Source organism: Caenorhabditis elegans, chromosome V (assembly GCF_000002985.6).
Source record: "Caenorhabditis elegans chromosome V".
NCBI classification, from domain to species: domain Eukaryota; kingdom Metazoa; phylum Nematoda; class Chromadorea; order Rhabditida; family Rhabditidae; genus Caenorhabditis; species Caenorhabditis elegans.
In genome coordinates, this window is record NC_003283.11 from 830,172 (window position 1) to 844,231 (window position 14,060).

At 38.8% G+C, this 14,060-nt stretch overlaps 4 protein-coding genes and 1 non-coding gene across 7 annotated transcripts; 2 read left to right on the forward strand and 3 right to left on the reverse strand.

Moving 5' to 3' along the window:
* Positions 1 to 3,496: 3,496 nt before the first annotated feature.
* On the forward strand, positions 3,497 to 5,333 carry F41H8.1 (G-protein coupled receptors family 1 profile domain-containing protein). The gene is made up of 4 exons (NM_070935.2): positions 3,497 to 3,638; positions 4,371 to 4,602; positions 4,652 to 5,114; positions 5,165 to 5,333. The coding sequence occupies exons 1-4, from the start codon at positions 3,511 to 3,513 to the stop codon at positions 5,290 to 5,292; spliced, it is 951 nt and encodes a 316-aa protein (NP_503336.1). The 5' UTR covers positions 3,497 to 3,510; the 3' UTR covers positions 5,293 to 5,333.
* On the reverse strand, positions 4,756 to 4,854 carry F41H8.5. The gene has a single exon (NR_068579.1). It is a non-coding gene; the product is annotated as an Unclassified non-coding RNA F41H8.5 (non-coding RNA).
* A 252-nt stretch (positions 5,334 to 5,585) lies between the features above and the next one.
* K09C6.7 (Protein kinase domain-containing protein) lies at positions 5,586 to 8,913 on the reverse strand. Of its 2 annotated transcripts, none has more exons than NM_001269062.3 (8): positions 8,869 to 8,913; positions 7,235 to 7,970; positions 7,027 to 7,159; positions 6,867 to 6,974; positions 6,693 to 6,797; positions 6,329 to 6,649; positions 5,902 to 6,006; positions 5,586 to 5,853 (listed from the first exon to the last, which is right to left on the reverse strand). In NM_001269062.3, exons 1-8 carry the CDS (start codon positions 8,900 to 8,902, stop codon positions 5,632 to 5,634), a joined length of 1,764 nt encoding a protein of 587 aa, NP_001255991.1. In that variant the 5' UTR covers positions 8,903 to 8,913; the 3' UTR covers positions 5,586 to 5,631. The 2 variants fall into 2 exon arrangements, with proteins under 2 accessions (NP_001255991.1, NP_001255992.1); NM_001269063.3 differs by lacking the exon at positions 8,869 to 8,913 and adding an exon at positions 8,123 to 8,181.
* A 336-nt stretch (positions 8,914 to 9,249) lies between these two features.
* Positions 9,250 to 9,763, forward strand: K09C6.10 (uncharacterized protein; the record flags this gene model as incomplete). Its single annotated transcript, NM_001047683.1, has 2 exons — positions 9,250 to 9,583; positions 9,636 to 9,763. 2 exons carry the CDS (start codon positions 9,250 to 9,252, stop codon positions 9,761 to 9,763), a joined length of 462 nt encoding a protein of 153 aa, NP_001041148.1.
* Positions 9,764 to 10,038: 275 nt separating this feature from the next.
* On the reverse strand, positions 10,039 to 13,047 carry K09C6.8 (Protein kinase domain-containing protein; the record flags this gene model as incomplete). Of its 2 annotated transcripts, none has more annotated exons than NM_001356939.2 (9): positions 10,039 to 10,306; positions 10,352 to 10,456; positions 10,840 to 11,160; positions 11,209 to 11,313; positions 11,602 to 11,922; positions 11,966 to 12,070; positions 12,140 to 12,247; positions 12,300 to 12,432; positions 12,812 to 13,047. In NM_001356939.2, the coding sequence occupies 9 exons, from the start codon at positions 13,045 to 13,047 to the stop codon at positions 10,085 to 10,087; spliced, it is 1,656 nt and encodes a 551-aa protein (NP_001343667.1). In that variant the 3' UTR covers positions 10,039 to 10,084. The 2 variants fall into 2 exon arrangements, 1 of the variants encoding a protein (NP_001343667.1); NR_151566.1 differs by having other exon boundaries at positions 10,083 to 10,306; positions 11,363 to 11,922; positions 12,812 to 13,026.
* Between the last annotated feature and the right edge of the window lie 1,013 nt (positions 13,048 to 14,060).

Consider the following 14,060-nt stretch of genomic DNA (forward strand, 5'->3'; position numbering starts at 1 on the left):
TAGCTAAAAAATCCGAGATGTGAAATCACTTTTTTCTTTAGAAAAAACTTTCCGGGAGATCTCTGGGGTAACCTGGAGTGTTTCCGTAAGTGGTTTCAAGTTTCACCTGCCGTGGTAGTCTGAAATTTTTGTATCGGCCAAAAAGCAGACCAAAAATTGTAAGAAATAGTTTTTTTACCTAACCGCAAATTAAAATAAAAATATTTATTTTACAGTGATTTCTAAAAGCTTAATTTTTTATTTTTCACTTCAATTGTTTTCTAAAATGTTTTTAATGGAATTGAATTTTTTTTCTGACTATTTTTCTCCGAAACTTTACTTCAGTTTTACTGGAATGTTTGAAATAACTCAAATATTTTTAAATTTTTGCGCAAACTTAGGAATACCACAAATAATTCAAAACCAAATTTTTACAGACTTTATTTCATTTTTGGCTGATAAACCAAACATTGTAAAAACACCAAACACGTTTTGAAAACTTCCTCTTTCAGATAATAATGTTATGAATAACTAGCTTTTCAGATACATAATTTGAAGCAGACATAAACATCATCTACATAGTCACAAAAAGGTTTGCCTTTGAAATATTTTTCTGCAAATTTATGTGTAATTGAGAGCTGTAGTAGTTCCGAAAAGTTAGTCATAATGCTATAAATTATAGGTTTTTGGATAATATCTTGTTAATTTTCAATTTTGATTCTAAGAAGTTTTGTCTGAACTTTTGAAATTTCTGATTTTTTTCCAGAAAACTTTTTCATTTTCTAGCTCGAATTGTTTTTTTCCAGTGCATAAAACGCTGAGAAACTTGAGAAACAGACATTCGAAAATTTCAATTTATTTTTTTCTTGTGCATTCCTGGAATTTTTTGATTTCTTGGTTTTGATTTTCGCGTATATATTTCTACTGTTGAGGGCCTCCAATTTCTTTTTTTTTTCTGAAAATTAGAAACTTGAAGCAAATTTCCGGTCTCAAAGATCGTTGGATGTCTAAAAAATCACCTGCCAGATTTTTATCAGGTTTTTTTTTATTTAGTAACAGCCACACAATCTAAATATTCCAGATGCCCATATGTAGTTTCATGTGAGATTTTTGTATTAAAAGTGGGGCGCCAAAATATGGGAAATATTTTTAAATGGCTCAAAATTTTCCCCTGAATATCTATGTGAAAAAATTCTGAAATATCTATGTGAAAAAATTCAAAAAAATTTTCCTGATTTTATATTTGAGCTTGAAATCGCGTTTTTCATTTGCGTACCCATGAGATTTTTCAAATGCGCGTCCAAATAAATTCTCCTTGGAGCGCATTTTCCCCATTTGATTTTCTCCATCAATTTTTATTTCTTTCAGTTTACAGCTATTTTCATTTATTTTTGTCGTATTTTATGGGTTTTTGTTCGAAAAATATATTCTTTCGTGTCAATTCAACATTTTATTTTTAAAAAAATGAATGAAAATAGCTGAAAACTGAAAAAAATAAAAATTGATGGAAAAAATCGAATGGGGCAAATGCGCTCCAAGGATAATTTATTTCGGCGCGCATTTGAAAAATCTCATGGGTACGCAAATGAAAAACGCGATTTCAAGCTCAAATATAAAATCAGGGAAATTTTTTTGAATTTTTTCACATAGATATTCAGAATCAGGGGAAAATTTTGAGCCATTTAAAAATATTTCCTAGATTTCGGTACACCACCTTTAAAAGTGGAGTCAAGTCGTTCTGAAATTTTGATTTAAATGATAGAATATTGACCGTAATGACCGAATAAATTTTAAAAATATATACACTTTTTCAATTTTTTAGTATTTTTACAATCTTGCAAAAATCAAAATTTTAAAACTTGAATTCAAGAGCAAATGAGTGACGATTCATTGTTTTTTATTGATTTTTTCTTTACCTTTTTATTTGATATAATGTTTGTCAGTTTGTCGAACACATTTCCGTAAAGAATATTTTACGGAAAAGTGTTTGAAATTAATAAAATATCGAGAAAACACGATAAACTTAGTCAAAAATGCCGAAAATGACGTCACTGATTTGCACGGGAATTCAAATTTAATTAGACCGGGTCTTTTAATTTTGCAAATTTGAAAAATGACTAAAAGAAATTTTAAAAAATGTCATACGGAATATATTGATAAGCAGCAGGATTTGAGAAAAGTTAAAATTTTCTACAATTTTTAGCGACCGGTAATATAAATACTAACCTTTTAGCGATTGTCAAACGTGATTCTCGGTAAATTCCTATGGTTTTCAGTCGTTCTTTTTGAATTTCCTACCGGCACAATTTTACATAAATCATAAAAAAAAATCTGTTCAAAAAACCGCATTAACAAATTTATTGCCTAATTTATTTTCCCTATTTTTATTATATCAAGTCTTTATTATGTAGACAAATATAGGCTCAGAGCAAAGCATAAAATTCTTTCAAGTCAAGACAAGAGGAAAACAAATCAGAAATGTAACAGCCGAAAATAGGTCAGAACAGTAATAATAAACAAGTTCTCCTAAGTTTGTTCCCTGTTCACGTCTGTTGCACTTGCAGCCGACATGTTCCGGGTATGCAAAAATTTTAATGAGGCCTTTGACCCGGTTAATGTCGGCCGCATATTCGGCATTAGAACCAAAACAGTCTAACAAACTTACTATATAAAATTCCTGCCTAGCTAGTGCCTACTCACCTGCCTACTACGTGAATTCTTTCGTCTCTACCCTGACTCCTCCATTAGGATTCAGTAAACAGGATTTCTTACAAAACACGATATTAATCATCATTTTGAATAAGACTATAATTTATTTGAAATTGTTATTTTTCCAACTCGTTCAAAAAGTTACTCATTCAGTTTATAAATACTCACAAGCATTTTCAATTTGTTTTTGGAAGTCAATCTAGTTGTACCCTGTTTTTGGAGTAGACAAATTTGAGAATTTGTCAAAAATTTGGCAAAATTTGGCCAATTTTGGAGCATCTTTATCAAAATTTGAATCAACACTACTTAAAACCACGAAAAATCTAATTGAGTCGCTACTCAGCCAATTTATGTAGAAATTGAGCTAGGAAACTGTTTAGTTTTGGAATCGGCAATTTTAAGTAAAAGTAGCTACAGGTGATTTATTTGAAAAACGCAACTTTTGTGCTCAAGGTTTTGGCAAAACAATTCGAAAAATAAGTACCCGGAAATTGAAAATTTTCAAACTTTCCTCAAAAACTTCTGCCGATTTCCTTCCGTCACTCGCCTCCTAATCAAATTTTTTTTTGTCACTATTTTCTGAACATTGTCATTGCTTTGAATTTATTTTGAAAAAGTAATCCGAATGATTTCATGAATTCACAGAAACAAATATTGTCTTCTGGAACCACAAAAAACAATCAAGTTTTGGTTTTTTTTTGGAATTTTTTCGTCTTTCTCCCTATTCGAAATGATTTATGTTCTCACGAGCTTTTCCCTGATTGAATTCTTTTTAGCGATATCCCGCCCTATAATCACTTTTCTCTTCAGACTAAACGAGTCATGACAAGCAATCAGTTTGACATGGGCACGTTCTCCAATGAGGTTTACCTCGGAACCTATTTCCTTATTCTCTTGTTGCAAGTTTGCTGCGCAGGTATCAATGGATTCATCATTGTGCTTTTTGTGAAGTAAGTTTTCAAATCGCATACCTAGAAAGGCAGTCTGAGAATTTTAAACAAATTTTTTTCACATATTTTTCGTTAAACCTGGCGGCTTTAGGTTCAATAATATTGAACTAAATAAAAATTTAAAAATCGCTAAAAAAATTTTTGGTGAGCTTAAAAAGTTATTATATTTTTTTAGAGATATAAAAATAATCAAGAAATTTTCAGAAGTTTTATAAATTTTCTAGAACTTTTTCCTAACCTTTCCAGAAGTTCTGTCAAATATACTAATATTTATTCCACTTTTCATGTTCTAGATTTTTCTAGAATTTTCCGAAAATTCCCTAAAAGTTTTCCATAATTCTGGAAGTTTCTCAAATATTCAGAGGTGTTTCAAAAGAGATTACCGAAAAAAAAAAAAGAAAATTAGGATTTTTTTTACCTATTTTATCAGATAATTTTAATTTCCCACCGATTTCTTAAACTTTAATACCCAGAAAAAAATGTTTCCAAAAATTTCCCGCTAAAATATTTTTCGGAAAATAAAGTTGAACATCCCGTCAAAAAAATTATTTCACAAATTTCAAATGATCGCCAAATTTTTCCTAGAAAATTTGAATTTAAAATATTTTCACAAAATTTGAAGTTTTTTTCCAAATTTTTTCTTTAAAAATTCCATTTTCCCTTGAACATTTTTATCAGAAAATTGAAATTTCTCGCCAAAAATTTGCTCTACATTTCTCATTCTAATTTCAGACTACCCGCCCTCCGCCGGAACAAGCACCTCCGACTGGTCTCCTATCTTTCTGTTGGCGATTGTCTTACCGCAATCGCAGAAGCTCCGTATATAATTTATATGATAGTTAACTGGAATTCGGTCATGCTTGACTTTAACCCGATGTATATACTTATTTCCTCAGTACCCCTGCCGATGCAACTGAAAATATCGGCAACTATTACGATTGGAATCGCGTTGAGCAGATATTTGGTAAGTTTTTCGTGTTGGTGCTGACAATATACATTTTCTATACTTTCAGGCAGTATTTTTCCCTACTCAATTCCGGAAAACGGAGCAAAGCTGCTTTTCTGAAATCGTGTTAGCTGTTGCAATATTGCTCGGAATTTTCGATGCAATTTTATCGTTTGCGCTGTCCCCGCCAATTAGAATGCCAAATTGCGGAACTAGTGGTTGCTTTGTCAGTGATCAATTCCGATACTACTGGGGAATTTCCAATATGGTTCTGGGCTTCATTGTGATCCTGCTTTCCGTCAGCTTCTTCTTCAAAATAAAGGCTGTAAAAAGGAAGACGCCGAATATGGGAAATTCGAAGCTTCAGCAGCACAAATTCCAGCAGGCTAATAGAACTTCGACTGGAATTCTCGTGTCCTCTATGCTATTTCTCACGACGCCAAGCGTGTGCGTTGGGTTGGTTGAGCTTATGGGTTACTCCATATTCAGATTGGTGGGCCCATTTTATTCAGCGAGCTTGATGTCTAGCGGTGAGTTTTGTAGCTGCTGCTGATGAATTTTCCTAAACTTCGAGCTTCAGGGATTTGCAACGGTATTATATTTATCGGGTGTAATGGAGATGCCAGGCAATTACTCGGAAGAAAACCTAAACAAACTCTAACTCACACGATGTCGGTTGCACCAAAATCTGTGATTATTAGATATTGATAATTTTTTTAAACGCTCTTTATTAAATAAAAACAAACTTGGAACATATGTAGTTACTTTTAATTAAAGAGAGAGAGGCCTAAAGGAAAACCGTGTTCAGGGAGTACGATGCTCCGGAATCCCCATTCTGTTCGGATAGTCATTTGGACTACGAGATCGCAGATCATCACCGATATTTTTTAATGTTTATTTCATTTTATGGGGGGAGAATTCGCACCGGTGATCCTTTAAAATAATAGATTTTTTATTAATATGTTAAGCATATATATGACTTCTTATGCTTTATAACATAGTTCAGGACAACACAAATTTATTCACGACTAGTAAAGTTCATAATCCTCAATACTCGGCACATCTGGGCTTTCTCGGTGCGTACCATGTCTTGTTTCTTTCCATCCAGGCCTCGTGCTTAGTATTAACGGAGTCCGTGTCCTGCCACGAATAGAACTCCTTTGGCGGAATGTTTTCTTTCCAGTTCTGAATGACGCGTTCGAGATAAAACGCGACTACATTGGCGTTCGTATTCGTCGCAGACAGACAGTACTGTAGAATCTTTGCCATCTGCAAGAATGCATGAATTAGGAAAAGTTAAAGAAAAGTTCTGTTTACCCTCTCATTAGTATCTGGGTCTGGAAACGTGCACGTGGCCAGATAGTTGTACTTCATTGTTGCCGCCACGATGTGATCCTCCTCGTCGTGCCACTCAAAGGTTTTCTGAAAATGAGTTGAAAAGTACGCAGCCGATATTAATATAGATAGGCGGTGGTCCAGTAAACTATGACACGGTATGTAATCAGGCAGGCAGGCAAGAGCTTGCCTCGAAACAGGAACGTGGTTAGGCAAAGGTCAGGTGTGGCGAGAAGGTAACCTAGGACGCCTTGCAACCTAGCAATCTGAGAAATATAGACCAGAGACAATCCTAAGCCAAAGCCTAAGCCTAATAGTAAGCTACATTCCTGCATACGTGTCTGCCTCGCACTAGTGCCGAAAAAAATTCAAAATTCACAAAACATGGCCACTCCCTCAAAATCCTCACCAGAGTGATAAACCGTGCACAAATGTAAAACCACGACTCGTAGTCGTCGGCAGGTCCTCGTGCCAATCGGAAATGTTGACGCCTCGACATGTAAGTGTTGATGACGTTCTTCGGCAGTGGCTCTCGCTCCGATTTGTTACGGGCATGTCGGGCCTGTTGAACGTAAAGAGGCTGCAGCCCATTGTGCTTCGTTGTACGAATGTTACGACTGATGTTTTGACGCGTTTCGGAGTTGAAGAAACTATTGAGCACGACGACTGCTTTGTTGTTTCTGAGAAGAGAGAACGAGGAGGGGCGGATGTCGAGATGGGTGTAGCCAATCTGAAAACTGAGATAAGACATTGGACCTCTGGTAAAGACATACCTTGTGGAGATCGCTGATGCAGTAGAATGTTTGCTGGATAAGATGCACAGACGAGAAGAGGTCAAGTGTCGTATTTTGTACGATGAATCCCAAGTCCGAGCTCAGCTGGAAATTTTTTTATGCTATATGGATTTCGAGTGATAGATCAAATTAAATTCTAACAAGATAACCAACCTCCTGTGTTAATATGTATTGCAAGTTTAGGTACTGGCCGTATCTCATGACACGCATCGCGTTATGTGAGCGGTTCATGTTCAGCTTGGACAGGATTTGCGCTTCCTTCTGGAAATTGAATATAATTTCAGTTTGTTGTTGAAACAAAAGCACAACTCACGGATCCGGCACTGTCGAAATTGATTGCCGCACGAAAGTGAAAATGATATATGGTCTGATGGTACTGATTTAAAGCCAAATATCGACATACAACTCTTCCCATGTTGCCAATCACATCATCTTTCGTGGTCATTCTGAAATGTTTAATTTTCACGGGCATGAGAGATGGAGACAGTGGGCGTCAGCGAGTGTCAGCGAAAAAAACTTACGGCATATTTCCCAACATGAACTTTGTGCCTTTACTGATGTGTTTGAAGTTGCTTTCAATCTCGACAGAGTTCAATGTTTGCACGACCGGAAACTTATTCTCGTAGGTGACACGTTTCCAACCAGTCTTCCCCGGCGCCTGCCATTCAACTTTTTTTGTCGGGACCGAATGTGGCTTCTGCTTCATATCACAATTCCTCCATACACTGAGTCCCATCTTCTTGGCACGCCCCGCCATCCATCTTCGATACTTTTGGTATCTCTTGCGCCGATGTCTCGCGAGTGTCCAATCCCAGCGCAGATGACGAGCCGCCTTTCTTTGTGGAGCCGAACACGTGTAGCGGTACTGTAGATATCTGTAGATGTGCTCCACACGCAGAGATTTCAAGTAGGCAAGTCTCTCCCGGATATCCTCTGGCTTCATCTGACCTTTTGCGATCACCTCCGTCTTTGCGCGTTTCGATGCCAGAATGCGTCTGAAAATTCGGTGTCTTCTCTGTCGTTTCCTCAGCTTTCTGGCCTTCACATGCTTCCTCTGTCCTTTTCGAGCTTCTCTCGCAAGCTTTCTATCTTCTGGAGTCACGTTTTTGTTCACATTGATCCCAGCTTTCTTTTGCCTCTCTTTTTCGATCCATCTGTCGTATTTTCTTTTTACAATTCGCCATTTGGCTTTTTCCGCTGAGAATTTGTCGTGCGGGCAATCACTAGTCTTCTTCTCGGGCTTTTTCCGAAAGTATGCTGCAAAAAAAGAGGGGTTTTTGATTATTGTCTGGCAGCGGACACGTTGCGGGCTAGCAATATGCAAATTTCAAAAGCACAGACGCACAAAATGTCGGCTGCTTTCAGCCAGCATCCGGCATCTCCCGGGCGTCATCTAAAACATTGATTACCTGGCAGCGTTCCTGGATGGAAGAAGTAGTTCATTTTGTGAAGAAAATTTCGAAATAATTGATTTGAACTTTATTTCTAGTTGGAAATTTTTTTTCCCCGTGGGAATTATTTATTCTTTTGTAAATAAGAATGTCAAGGGGGAAAATCTAAATAAAAAATTTAATAAATAGGAAACACGTCAGCCAATTTGAAAGTTTTAAATTTTAAATTTAAATGTAGAAGCTGACAAAACGCACAAAACTGTTTGAAATTAATATATAAATGTAGAAAAATGTTTGTTCTATCTGAAAATTATTTGTATTTCTGTTGAAAAACTCAAGAAAAGCCTCAAATAGTGCCTGAAAGTTGCCGTTTGCCAAAAAAAAATACCGTCAAAAGTTTTTCGGCAAGCGACAACTTTCAGGCACTATTTGAGGGTTTTTGTAGATTTTCAAAATTTCTACATTTCTGTACTAATTTTGGCTGAAAAAAAGTTGTATTACCACGTAGGAAATAGGAAGTTTTGTGTGTTTGTCGAAAAAATGCGGCACAGCCCTGATTAGAAATAATTTTAGTTTTAAAATATCTGCTGCGTTTTTGAAATCTAAAAAAGCTTCCAGCACACACTTTCTGAGCCTTTGGGCCATGAAATATCGGCTCTTCTCGGCGCTTTTTCTAAAAACAAGCATAGCAGTGGGACTTCACAGGCGCGAAGATGTCCGCTCGCAGTCGACATTTCGCGGGCGCCATCTAAACCATTGATTACCTGGCAACGTTCCTGGATGGAAGAAGTAATTCATTTTGTGAAAATGATTAGGAAATAATTGATTTGAACTTTATTTCTTGTTGGAAGTTTTTTTTTCACACGGGGAATATTTATTCTTTTGTAAATTAGAATGTCAAGGGAAAAAATTAAAAGAAAAATATTAAATAATAGGAAAACTCGTCAGCCAATTTGAAAGCTCTGATATTTGGTAAGTCCAATCGCGCTGACAATATAAATTTTCTATTCTTTCAGGCAGTATTTTTCCCTACTCAATTCCGTAAAACCGAGCAAAGTTGCTTTTCTGAAATCGTGTTAGCTGTTGCAATATTACTCGGAATTTTCGACGCAATTTTATCATTTGCCCTATCCCCGCCAGTTCGAATGCCAAATTGCGGAACTAGTGGTTGCTTTGTCAGTGATCAATTCCGTTATTATTGGGGAATTTCCAACATGGTTCTTGGCTTCGTTCTGATCCTGCTTTCCGCCAGCTTCTTCTTCAAAATAAAGGCTGTAAAAAGGAAGACGCCAAATATGGGAAATTCGAAGCTTCAGAAGCACAAATTCCAGCAGGCTAACAGAACGTCGACTGGAATTCTCGTGTCCTCTATGCTATTCCTCACGACGCCCAGCGTGTGCGTTGGGTTGGTTAAGCTAATGGGCTACTCCATATTCAGACTAGTTGGGCCATTTTATTCAGCGAGCTTGATGTCTAGTGGTGAGTTTTTTGTAGCTGCTACTGATGAATTTTCCTAAACTTCGAGCTTCAGGGATTTGCAACGGTAGTAAATTTATCGGGTGTAATGGAGATGCCAGGCAATTACTCGGAAGGAAATCTCAGCAAACACTAACTCATACGATGTCGGTTGCACCAAAATCTGTCATTATTAGATATTGATAACTTTTAACTAATTTTTTTGAATAAAAACAAACTTGGAACATATTTACTTTTAATTAAAGATACAATGACCTAAAGGAAGGCCGTGTTCAAGAAGCACGATGCTCAGGAATCCCCATTCTTTTCGGATTGCCATTTGGACTACGAGATCGCAGATCATCACCGATATTTTGGAATGTTTATTTAAGTTTATTACACCGACGATCTTTCAAACTAATTGATTTTTTAATAAAAATTGTAAGCATATATATGACTTCTTATGCTTTATAACATAGTTCAGGACAACACAAATTTATTCACGACTAGTAAAGTTCATAATCCTCAATACTCGGCACATCTGGGCTTTCTCGGTGCGTACCATGTCTTGTTTCTTTCCATCCAGGCCTCGTGCTTAGTATTAACGGAGTCCGTGTCCTGCCACGAATAGAACTCCTTTGGCGGAATGTTTTCTTTCCAGTTCTGAATGACGCGTTCGAGATAAAACGCGACTACATTGGCGTTCGTATTCGTCGCAGACAGACAGTACTGTAGAATCTTTGCCATCTGCAAGAATGCATGAATTAGGAAAAGTTAAAATTGTCTGTTTACCCTCTCATTAGTATCTGGGTCCGGAAACGTGCACGTGGCCAGATAGTTGTACTTCATTGTTGCCGCCACTATGTGATCCTCCTCATCGTGCCATTCGAAGGTTTCCTGAAATTAGATTTTAAGTACGTAGCCGACATCAATATAGATGGTCCAGTAAACTGTGCCACGGTAGGCATGTAATCAGGCAGGAATGCCGCTGGCAAGAGCTTGCATCGAAACAGGAACGTGGTTAGGCATGAGGAAGGCCAGAGATGGCTAGAGGTTAACCTAGGACGTCCCGAAACCTAGCAACCAAAGCTAAATCAAAAAATGCACTGAATCGGCCGGAGAAAGATCTGGAAACATAGACCAGAGATAAACCTAAGCCTAAGCCTAAGAATGAGCTTGAGCCTAAGCCTGAGGTAGGTTCCTGCATACGTTCCTGCCTTGTATTAATGCCGAACAAGCGCACGATTCTCAGAACAAAGCCACACTTTCAAAACCCTCACCAGCGTGATAAACCGTGCACAAATGTAAAACCACGACTCGTAATCGTCGGCAGGTCCTCGTGCCAATCGGAAATGCTGACGCCTCGACAAATACGTGTTGATGACGTTCTTCGACAGTGGCTCTCGCTCCGATTTGTTACGGGCATGTCGGGACTGTTGAACGTAAAGAGGCTGCAGCCCATTGTGCTTCGTTGTACGAATGTTACGACTGATGTTTTGACGCGTTTCGGAGTTGAAGAAGTTATTGAGCACCACGACTGCTTTGTTGTTTCTGAGAAGAGAGAACGAGGAGGGACGTATGTCGAGATGGGTGTAGCCAATCTGAAAACTCTTCTGTTATAACATATCAGACTTCTGGCAAAGGCATACCTTGTGGAGATCACTGATGCAGTAGAATGTTTGCTGGATAAGATGCACGGCCGAGTAGAGATCAAGTTTAGTATTTTGTACGATGAATCCCAAATCCGAGGACAGCTGGAAATTGTTTTAAGCTATCAAATTAAATTCTAAAAAAATAACCAACCTCCTGTGTCAATATGTATTGCAAGTTTAGGTACTGGCCGTATTTCATGACACGCATCGCGTTATGTGAGCGGTTTTTGTTCAGCTTGGACAGGATTTGCGTAATATAGACCAGAGACAATCCCAAGCCAAAGCCTAAGCCTAATAGTAAGCTACATTCCTGCATACGTGTCTGCCTCGCACTAGTGCCGAAAAAAATTCAAAATTCACAAAACATGGCCACTCCCTCAAAATCCTCACCAGAGTGATAAACCGTGCACAAATGTAAAACCACGACTCGTAGTCGTCGGCAGGTCCTCGTGCCAATCGGAAATGTTGACGCCTCGACATGTACGTGTTGATGACGTTCTTCGGCAGTGGCTCTCGCTCCGATTTGTTACGGGCATGTCGGGCCTGTTGAACGTAAAGAGGCTGCAGCCCATTGTGCTTCGTTGTACGAATGTTACGACTGATGTTTTGACGCGTTTCGGAGTTGAAGAAACTATTGAGCACGACGACTGCTTTGTTGTTTCTGAGAAGAGAGAACGAGGAGGGGCGGATGTCGAGATGGGTGTAGCCAATCTGAAAACTGAGATAAGACATTGGACCTCTGGTAAAGACATACCTTGTGGAGATCGCTGATGCAGTAGAATGTTTGCTGGATAAGATGCACAGACGAGAAGAGGTCAAGTGTCGTATTTTGTACGATGAATCCCAAGTCCGAGCTCAGCTGGAAATTTTTTTATGCTATATGGATTTCGAGTGATAGATCAAATTAAATTCTAACAAGATAACCAACCTCCTGTGTTAATATGTATTGCAAGTTTAGGTACTGGCCGTATCTCATGACACGCATCGCGTTATGTGAGCGGTTCATGTTCAGCTTGGACAGGATTTGCGCTTCCTTCTGGAAATTGAATATAATTTCAGTTTGTTGTTGAAACAAAAGCACAACTCACGGATCCGGCACTGTCGAAATTGATTGCCGCACGAAAGTGAAAATGATATATGGTCTGATGGTACTGATTTAAAGCCAAATATCGACATACAACCATTCCCATGTTGCCAATCACATCGTCTTTGGGAGTCATTCTGAAATATTTATTTTGACGAGTACTAGCAGGCCATGGAAACAGCGGGCGTCAGCGAGCTTCAGCGGGCATCACCAAGCGTCAGCGGGCGTCAGCAGGCGTCAGCGGGATTCAGTGGGCGTCAGCGGGCGGCAGCGGGCGGCAGCGGGCGTCAGCGGAAGTCAGCGGGAGTTAGCAGGCGTCAGCGGGCGTCGGCGGGCGTCAGCGGGCGTCGGCGGGCGTCGGCGGGCGTCAGCGGGCGTCAGTGGGCGTCAGCGGGCGTCAGCGGGCGTTAGCGGGCGTCGGCGGGCGTCAGCGGGCGTCAGCGGGCGTCAGCGGGCGTCAGCGGGCGTCAGCGGGCGTCAGCGGGCGTCAGCGGGCGATTAGGAAAAGAAACTTACGGAAAATTTCCCAACATGACCTTTGTGCCTTTACTGATGTGTTTGAAGTTGCTTTCAATCTCGACAGAATTTAATGTTTGCACGACCGGGAACTTATTCTCATAAGTGACACGTTTCCAACCAGTCTTCCCCGGAGCCTGCCATATCACTCTTTTTGTCGGGATCGAATGCGGCTTCTGCTTCATATCACAGTTTCTCCATACAGTCAGTCCCATCTTCTTGGCACGTCCCTCCATCCATCTTCGATATTTTTGGTGTCTCTTGCGCCGATGTCTTGCGAGAGTCCAATCCCAGCGCAGATGAAGAGCCGCCTTTCTTTGTGGAGCCGAACACGTGTAGCGGTACTATATTTCTGTACTAATTTTGGCTGAAAAAAAGTTGTATTACCACGCAGGAAATAGGAAGTTTTGTGTGTTTGTCGAAAAAATGCGGCACAGCCCTGATTAGAAATAATTTTAGTTTTAAAATATCTGCTGCATTTTTGAAATCTAAAAAAGCTTCCAGCACACACTTTGTGAGCCTGTGGGTCTCAAAATATCGGCTCTACTCGGTGCTTTTTCTTAAAACTGGCGAAGCAGCGGACACTTCACAGGCGCGGAGATGTCCGCTGGCAGCCGACATCTCACGGGCGCAATCTATAACATTAATTACCTGGCAACGTTCCCGGATGGAAGAAGTAATTCATCTTGTGAATAGAATTGGGAAATAATTGATTTGAACTTTATTTCTTGTTGGAAGTTTTTTTTTCACACGGGAATTATTTATTCTTTTAGTAAATTAGAATGTCAAGTGGAAAATCAAAAAATTAAAATTGTTAAATAGGAAAACACGTCAGCAAATTTGAAAACTTTAAATTTTAAAATTTAAATTTAAAAGTAGCAGCCGACACATCACAGTTGCTAAACTACTGGTGTCTAAATATAACATATAAGGTCGGCTGCTCCATAAAGTTTCCATATGGGCTGTACGGCATTTTTCCGCAAACACACATGTTGAAAAGCTCAAAAAAAGCTCAAATAGTACCTGAAAATTGCCGTTTGCCAAAAAATTGTCGGCAAACGACAACGTTCAGGCACTATTTGGTATTGTTTTAAAAGATTTTAAACAAAAATAAAATAAATTTTCAAATAGAAGAAGCCGTTCTCAACATTTCTATATTAATTTTGAGTGAAAAAAGTTGAATTACCATGCATGAAATAGGCAGCTTTGTGCGTTTGCCGGAAAAATGCCGCACAGCTCTGATTAGAAA

Bases quoted from the DNA above. Each gene is read 5' to 3' on its own strand.
- K09C6.7 (NM_001269062.3), bottom strand. From the start codon at position 8,902: ATGAATTACTTCTTCCATCCAGGAACGTTGCCAG. The intron at 6,975-7,026 runs GTGAGTTGTGCT...TTCAATTTCCAG, and splicing joins ATTTCGACAGTGCCGGATCC to AAGGAAGCGCAAATCCTGTC. The intron at 5,854-5,901 runs GTAAACAGAACT...GCATTCTTGCAG, and splicing joins ACCCAGATACTAATGAGAGG to ATGGCAAAGATTCTACAGTA.
- F41H8.1 (NM_070935.2), top strand. From the start codon at position 3,511: ATGACAAGCAATCAGTTTGACATGGGCACGTTCTCCAATGAGGTTTAC. The intron at 3,639-4,370 runs GTAAGTTTTCAA...TTCTAATTTCAG, and splicing joins ATCATTGTGCTTTTTGTGAA to ACTACCCGCCCTCCGCCGGA. The intron at 4,603-4,651 runs GTAAGTTTTTCG...CTATACTTTCAG, and splicing joins TCGCGTTGAGCAGATATTTG to GCAGTATTTTTCCCTACTCA.